The 8,269-nt window shown below is 47.0% G+C and overlaps 1 protein-coding gene across 1 annotated transcript; it reads right to left on the bottom strand.

Moving 5' to 3' along the window:
- Window positions 1-1,817: 1,817 nt before the first annotated feature.
- KRT6A (keratin 6A) lies at window positions 1,818-7,898 on the bottom strand. The gene is made up of 9 exons (XM_050748822.1): window positions 7,290-7,898; window positions 6,182-6,396; window positions 5,772-5,832; window positions 5,518-5,613; window positions 5,229-5,393; window positions 4,603-4,728; window positions 2,973-3,193; window positions 2,714-2,748; window positions 1,818-2,600 (listed from the first exon to the last, which is right to left on the bottom strand). The coding sequence occupies exons 1-9, from the start codon at window positions 7,827-7,829 to the stop codon at window positions 2,365-2,367; spliced, it is 1,695 nt and encodes a 564-aa protein (XP_050604779.1). The 5' UTR covers window positions 7,830-7,898; the 3' UTR covers window positions 1,818-2,364.
- Window positions 7,899-8,269: the final 371 nt, after the last annotated feature.

Genomic DNA, 8,269 nt, shown 5'->3' on the forward strand with positions numbered 1-8,269 from the left:
ATGAACCAAACCAAAAATTAGTAGAAGGAAATAAATAATAAAGATCAGAGCAGAAATAAACAAAAATGAGATTAAAAAATACCAAAGATCAAGGAAACAAAAAGCTGATAAACAAAACTGACAAACTATTAACTAGACTAAGAAAAAAGAGACGACGCAAATAAAATCGGAAATGAAAAAGGAGACGTCACAATGGATAACACAGAAATACAAAGGATCACTAGTGACTACTTACGAACAACTATATGCCAATAAATTTGAAAACCTAGAGGAAATGGGTAAATTCCTGGACACAAACACCTACCAAGATTGAACCAAGAAGAATTAGAAAACCTGGACAGATCAATAATAGGTAATGAGGTTGAATCAGTAATAAAAAGTGTTCTAACAAAGAAAAACCCAGGAGCAGATGGCCTTACTACTGAATTATACTGAACATTTAAAGAAGAATTAGTAACAATTCTTCTCAAACTAAGCTATCAAATTTCCGATAGAGTTGTTTGTAGTATTTCTTTATTGCATTTTTAATGTCCATGCGCCATAAGATTTTAATTTTATTTAAACCTATATGGATAATTTGTAACTTCCTTTTGCTGTATTGCTATATTCTAGATAATTTTTCTTGTCAATTATTTTCTTTTTCATTATTTCTCAAGGATACATATATATGTGGTAAGAGTGCTTAGATTTTGGAAGTCAGTCTTCACCTTTCTGCTGTCAGGAAAGTTCTGGAGAGAATGTGAGGAAGTGCCAGTGTGAGAAGCTTCCCATATTGCTGGGGGAACTTTTGGAGATGAACACTGTTGGATACCAATACAGCAGGATCCAGAAACACCAGTACAATCCAAGTAAATTTCTTCAGTCATATGAGAATCTTAGAGTTAGGAAGATAATTGTCACTCATGGAGGCAACAAGGACTGAAGTGGCCCTGAGACAGGACAAGTCAATAGACCAACCTTGAACCTCATTCTGAGTTTTCCCTTCCCCATTCATAGAAGTTAAACCAGGAGAGTTCACACCAAAGAGAGGAATAGGACCTTCTCTTCTGAGCAACATGGATTTAGTTTCTTAGGATCTCTATCAGAGCCTTAGGCCCAATATCTGTGGATCTCTATCAGAGCCTTCTCCTATGAGAAGAAGAAAATTTTCCTCTTCTACTGTCTTCACTCTTCAGGGAATAAGCAGCTGGGAGTTTTGGCCTGAGTCTTTGAGCTTGAATGTCTCCAACTTTTCCCTGTTGTGAAGATTCTTGTGATGCACATCCATGTGCGTACATCTTTCTGAATTTGTTCTATTTCCTCAGGATACATTTCTAGAAGTACAATTACAGTTCAGTGTGTGCACATTTTAATTATGCTTGATACATGTTGTCAGGCAAGTTTCTTGCTCATGAGGGCAATTATAATGATTAATCACATATCTGATTCTTTTGTCAAATGACTTGCTCTAGTTGGCCAAGAATATGTTTCTTAACTGGACAATTAGGCTGAGCCCTGGCATAAGGGGAAAAGTGATCCTGGAAACCAAGGCAGAGGGAATGGGATGCTAGTTCCTGGTATGGACAGTTAAAACAGAGTGGATAATACTGGTGGACCAGATGCCTCCCACTCCATTTGCCAAAAGTTTAGATGGAATTTAATCTAGAAACACACTCCAAATGTCACGATACTAAGCTGAAGTTTGATGACCCTCTCTAAAGGAGGTGAGTTATGTATATAAAGAATGGATTATCTTTTAAAAATAAATATTCATTTATCTGATAAAAAAGTTTAAGCCCAAAACTTGGGTCCCAAAGCAAGGCAAAGTAAAAGAATACATTGTATTCTAAATCTGCTTTATTTAGCGATTGCAAAGAGCGAACAGCACAGAAATTATCACAGAGATACAGGCTTTGTACATCATAGGACTAGTCACTTGTGCTTTCATGGATACTGCAGGGGTGTGGGTTCACAAACTTGCAAGGAAGAGAGTTTGGGAGCCAGTGAAAAGTAAGTGGAAGTTGTTCTGAAATAAGCCCCAGGCAATTTTCTGCAATGAAAAGGATCAGATATCATTTTCTTATCATGCTCAGCCTCAGAGATAGAACACCGGAGGCAAGAAATTAATAATTTAGTAACAAAATGAAGCTCCAGTGGTGATTACATCATGATGTAAAATCAGAGGTTGATCTGATGGTGAGCAATGGGTGCTCAAATGGGGCTGGTATAGACAGAGAGAAGTGAGGGCACTAAGCATCCACCCCCAGCTCTACCTGGGAGAGCAGGGGAGACTGGAGGCCAGGAGAGGACAGGCAGCCTGAGAAGAGGGCTCTGCAGCCAGAGAGGGGCCTGAGAACTGTGGGACCGAGAGCTGGTGGCAGCACTTCAGTGCTTGTAGCTCTTCCTGCTGGAGGAGGAGGTGGTGGTGTACTTGATGGTGGAACTGCCGCCTCCAACAGAGCTGAGGCCACCTCCAATGGCTCTGCCGCTGCTGGAACTGAAGCCACCTCCAACGCCAAGACCACTGCCATAGGAGTAGCTGCTTCCTCCACCCAGGCCTAAGCCACTGCCGACACCACTGGCACCGCCATAGCCACTGGAGACGGTGGATTGTACCACAGCTGTGGTGGGGAGGGGACAAGGGCACAAGAAGCCACGGTGAGCTCATCTTGTCAGCCTGAGCCCAGTCAGAAGAGTGCAAGGGCAGGGGAGGAAGGCAAGCAAAGGTACTTACAGATGTTGACTTGTCCAACGCCTTCGCCATTCAGCCTGTGAAGAGGAACACAGGGAGGGTGAGACCTCAGAGAGCCCTTCTTTCCCTGGACCAGTGTGGGCAGCCTCGGTGTGTAGAAGAGTCCATGGGAAACAGCTCTTTTAGTTTTCTCTCAAGAAAAGCAATTATGGCCATGGGCAGTGCACCCTAGAGTTGTGCTCAGTGCCAGGCACCTTGAAGATGGACTCAACTGTTGGAGGAAGCCGCGTCAGTTACCCACCTGCACTCCTCGCCCTCCAGCAGCTTGCGGTAGGTGGCAATCTCCACGTCCAGGGCCAGCTTCACGTTCATCAACTCCTGGTACTCCTTCAGCAGCCGGGCCAGGTCCTGCTTGGCCTTCTGCAGGGCATCCTCCAGCCCTTCCAGCTTGTTCTTGGCATCCTTGAGTGCCATTTCCCCACGCTGCTCAGCATCAGCAATGGCGGCCTGCAGGCTGGCACACTGGAAGAGGAAAGAAATTGAAGGAACTTATCATCCAGTCTTCCAGAGGAGACTAAACCTGGCTGGTTCTTTTCTAGTGAAGAAGGGCTCAGGGGCCCAGAATTGATGGTGAATGAGCTCTGACTCTTCCTGTCTATTGTTTTTTTATTTTACAGTTTTTGTCCAGTCTGGTTCATTTGAAAAAAAAAAAAAACAAAACTCATAACCCTTTTTGTGAACGACTCTGCGGGAGAATGTGGATATTTACTACTGGGAGACACTGCAGTGGACACAGACACTGGAAGAAATGGACCTGCTGGTTTGTTTGGATTGTTGTCTCCACAGTCAAATCAAGACCACTTATGATTACCTCATATAGATGCCACACTAACATACACGAAATTAAGACCATCCTGAAGTGAGGTGATGAGTCTTCATATAAGACTGCTGAGACCTTGCCTTCCTCCCACTCAGAATCTCTCATCTACTAGGGTAACACTTTTTTGTCCTTCGCCCTTCCTCTACTCTCTCTTTTTTCTTGAGTCTCGAGCAGATTTAAAACAACGTTCCTTGTGCTTTCTTACCTGCCCTTTTCTTTTTCAATTTGTTCCTTTGCAGTTTCCAAGTCAGTCTTCCTATGGAAATACATCCAATTCCTTCCAAGCTTGTCCAACCTATAGCCCACGGGCCACATGCAGCCCAGGATGGTTTTAAATACAGCCCAACACAAATACTTAAACTTTCTTAATACATTATGAGAGTTTTTTTCTTTTTCTTTTTCTTTTTGAGACAGAGTTTTGCTCTGTCACCAAGGCTGGAGTGTAGTGGCGTGATACCGGCTCACTGCAACCTCCGCCTCTGCGGCTCAAGCGATTCTCCTGCCTCAGCCTCCTGAGTAGCTGGGACTACAGGCACGTTCCACCATGCCTGGCTAATTTTTTTGTATTTTGAATAGAGGCAGTGTTTCACCATGTTGGTCAGGCTTGTCTCTCACTCCTGACCTCATGATCCACTAGCCTCAGCCTCCCAAAGTGCTGGGATTACAGGCATGAGCCAACAGACAAGACTGTACGTTTTTTGTTTTGTTTTAGTTTATCAGCTATTGTTTGTATTAGTGTATTTTATGTGTGGCCCAAGATAGTTCTTCTTATTCCACTGTGACCCAGGGAAGCCAAAAGATTGGACACTCTTGATGTAAACCATGTTTTTGCAGCTCTGAGCACCCTGACTGGTTCTCTCACCTGTTTGTGTCATGCCCTAGGTAGGATCCGTGTCTCCTAACCAGTGGGTACCCACTAAGGGTAGGAACTGATAGTCTCCTCTCCCTGGTTTTCATTAGTTCCAGGGGGATTTTCCCTAATATAATGGCTGATGACTGCCTGAGGAAATGACAAGAAAATGCTTCGGTCCTCCATTGCCCTTCACCTTACCTGCTTCTTGACGTGGTCGATCTCAGATCTCAGCCTCTGGATCATGCGGTTGATCTCAGCAATCTCCTGCTTGGTGTTGCGCAGGTCGTCCCCATGTCTGCCCGCTGTGATCTGCAGCTCCTCGTACTGCAGTCCAGAGGTGGAGAGAGAGACAGTGTCTACGGGTTCTTACCTGGCTAGCGATGACTTTCACTTGTGTATCATGCATGTCATGAAGTGAACCTAATGGCTTCTCCCCAAGGAACTTGAGGAAAAGCTGATGTTATGTGGTGGGTGGATACTAAACACTAGAGTCACAGACCATCCTCATTATGGCACCATTGCCTGCTTAGTTTCTTTAGGGAGTAGAAATTTTCTGTACCATTTTCTAAAAGTCAGCAATCAGGATGAAGCTAAAGGCAGAGATGACTAGGTCCTTGCCTATGGTAGTTTTCCTCCTGCATTGGGCTCGTTTTCCTCCTTGACTTGGGATAAGTTTCGCAAATGTCTACTCTAATAGTGCAGGTGCACGTCCTGTGAGAGGACCCTGGCTTCCTGTAAGGGGATGTCCCCAATGAAGTCTGCAGTTCTCTGGCATTCAGGGCTGGACACAGGGATTCCTCAGCGGCTACCCACCCTCTGCTCACCTTGCTCTGGTACCAGGACTCGGCCTCAGCCCGGCTCCTCTGAGCAATCTCCTCATATTGGGCCTTGACCTCAGCGATGATGCTGTCCAGGTCCAGGTTGCGGTTGTTGTCCATGGACAGCACCACGGATGTGTCTGAGATGTGGGTCTGCATCTGGGACAGCTCCTGCAGAACAGAAGGTCATAAGATCAACTTCACTTCTGACATTTACAGAGATACCCAGCCCTATACATCTTCTCCCCTTTGCAGACCCCATCAGAGTAAACAGAAGGATGGTGGAGATGCTTACTGCTTCATACAAGGCTCTCAGGAAATTGATCTCGTCTGTGAGAGTGTCTGCCTTGGCTTGCAGTTCAACCTTGTTCATGTAGGCAGCATCCACGTCCTGGGGAAAGAGCCAACAATCTGGAGTTACCTGAGCACAGCTTCCCAATCTACCCATCTTCTAGTCCCCCTACTGATTCTCCTCTCCCAGGTGAGTGACGACACAGAACCACTTCTGTCCTTCTAAGTGAATTTGAACCCCTGACTTCATCTGCTCACCTTCTTCAGAGTCACAAATTCATTCTCTGCTGCTGTGCGCTTGTTGATTTCATCCTCATATCTGCAGGAAGGAAGGCATGGGATATATTAGAGCCAGTGGGTAGGATGAAACAGAAAAGCAGCCTGGGATCCAACATTTTCCAAAGTGGAATATATTCTAATTGAGCTTTCCTGCCACAGAGCACCTAAGGGACGATTTTTGCTTCTCCTAAATTTGTCACTTCTTTAATCTCGCCATCCTCTCATAGCCATTTGTGGTTCTTGCAGGTTTGCTCCTAGGGACTAATTTGTGCTTTCCATTTCCATGGACATGGGTTGTTAGGAATGCCACCCCCATCTGGCCCTGGTCACCCAATGGTCTTGAAGTGTGTGCTGCAGGAAATTGAGTCCATTTCTCCTATTTAACTCACTTGTTCTTGAAGTCCTCCACCAGGTCCTGCATGCCTCTGAGCTCCGAGTCCAGGCGGCCCCGCTCCCCAACGATGCTGTCCAGCTGCCTCCTGAGGTTGTTGATGTACTGCTCGAACAACGGCTCCAGGTTCTGCCTCACGGTCTTGGTTCCCTGCTCCTGCAGCAGGGTCCACTTGGTTTCCAGAACCTTGTTCTGCTGCTCCAGGAACCGCACCTGGAGGGGAAGCAAGACGGTCATTTTCCAGGCAAAGGAAGGAAGAAAAAGTGTCTGATACCTGGTTTATTGGCAGGTCCAGGAGGTCCCCATGGTGCTGGGCTACTACAGTGCATGTAGAGAGGCTCAGGCTGGGCTCTGCTCCCCCAACCCCTTCTCCTTTGCACCTCACCAATCTCACTAGAGAAATTGTCCCACGGACCTTTGAGATGTTCTCACTCTCTAAGTTACTGAACATATTAGTGAGTTTCAACATGTCTTTTCCTTCCTTTCCCAGCCACAACCACAAACATAGTTATAAAATATTATTCATCTGATAAATTTTACACAGTTTTTATTACTGATAGGACCTCAGTTAGAAGATGTGTTAAATGTTGCCCAGTGATTCGATTCCAGTATCATTACCCATTTGTGCAAGTGTCTCCTCTGAAACATCCTGATGTTATGGTCATTCTTTGTTTTGAGGATTAATTAACATTTCCACATAACGTGTAAGTGTCTGAAGTCTCTTTTTTCTTAATCTAGCCAAAATATCCTTTTTTGTTTCCAATTTTTTTTCATCTTACCCAGACCACAGAGTGTAATTTACTAGCCCGTGTACTCCTGGCATTTTCTTAGATACTTCAGAGGGAAGAGTTATCCTACTCCACTCTCTGATGGCATCATCTGTGCTTCAGGGTTATGAAAAGCTATGGCTCTCCCTAGGCAGGAGTGAGAACCAATCCGGAGATCCCATGTGGGAGTGATGCCGGTCCCTGATACCTGCTGTGCACGGGCAGCCACTTGCACTGAGTCCCCTTCTCCCTCCCTCCTAGGTCTCTCTGGCAAGAATGTGTTGGTCCTCTGGTCTGGGGACCCTGAAGTGCCCCGTGGAGGGCATGGCCCTGGCTCACCTTGTCGATGAAGGAGGCGAACTTGTTGTTGAGGGTCTTGATCTGTTCACGCTCCTCGGCCCGCACTCGCTGGATGGTGGGGTCGATTTGCAGGTTGAGGGGAGTCAGGAGACTCTGGTTGACGGTGACCTCTTGGATGCCTCCAGGGGGGCACACAGGGAAGCCAGGGCCCCCAAAGCCACCAGCAAGGCCGGCTCCACCACCCAGACCAAAGCCAATGCCGGCTCCACCACCGAAACCAAATCCACTCCCGGCGCCACCAAAGCCATAGCTGCCTCCGGCTCTGCTGCCATAGCCGCCACCGATGGCACAGCTGCCCCCTCCAATGGAGATCCTCTTGGAGCCCCCCAGGCCATACAGGCTGCGGCTGCCAAAGCCAGCTCCTCCACATGCGCCACCCAGGCCACCACTGCCCCTGGAGCGGGACACGGAGACGCTGCTGAAGCCAGAGCGGCTGACCCCAGGGAGCCTGGCTGAGCCGGCACTGAAGCCCCTGCGGCTGCTGCTGTGGCTCCTGATGGTGGTGGATGTGCTGGCCATGGTTCCAGGAGATGAGAGAGCTGAGGAGAGCGTGAGAGGCTGGAGGTGAGAGGGAAGAGAAGCAGGACTAAGAATCAGGCTCCGGGCAGCAGCTTATATATGGAGAGCATGGGCTGGGCCCAGTCCTGGAAGGTGAGCTTGCAGGTTGGGAAGGGCTGGGCTTTACCAACAGTGAGATCACACCCAGTTTCTAGAAAGGTATGAAATATGAAGATTGCTTTTTGGCTTCCTTTAGTCATAGAGAAATTCTCCTGCCTTCCAGCCTTGACTTGATCCTAACGCAATAAGCCTGGGTATACATTCACTGAAGTCATGAGTTAGTCATGTCCTCAAACAAAGGAGACAAGGAGCTGATCTGTGATAATTGTCCCCTCCTTCTTCTTCATCAGACACTCCCTGTGTGCCCCCTTCCCACACAGGTTTTCTCCTCCACTGGCACC

Source organism: Macaca thibetana, chromosome 11 (assembly GCF_024542745.1).
Source record: "Macaca thibetana thibetana isolate TM-01 chromosome 11, ASM2454274v1, whole genome shotgun sequence".
NCBI lineage: Eukaryota > Metazoa > Chordata > Mammalia > Primates > Cercopithecidae > Macaca > Macaca thibetana.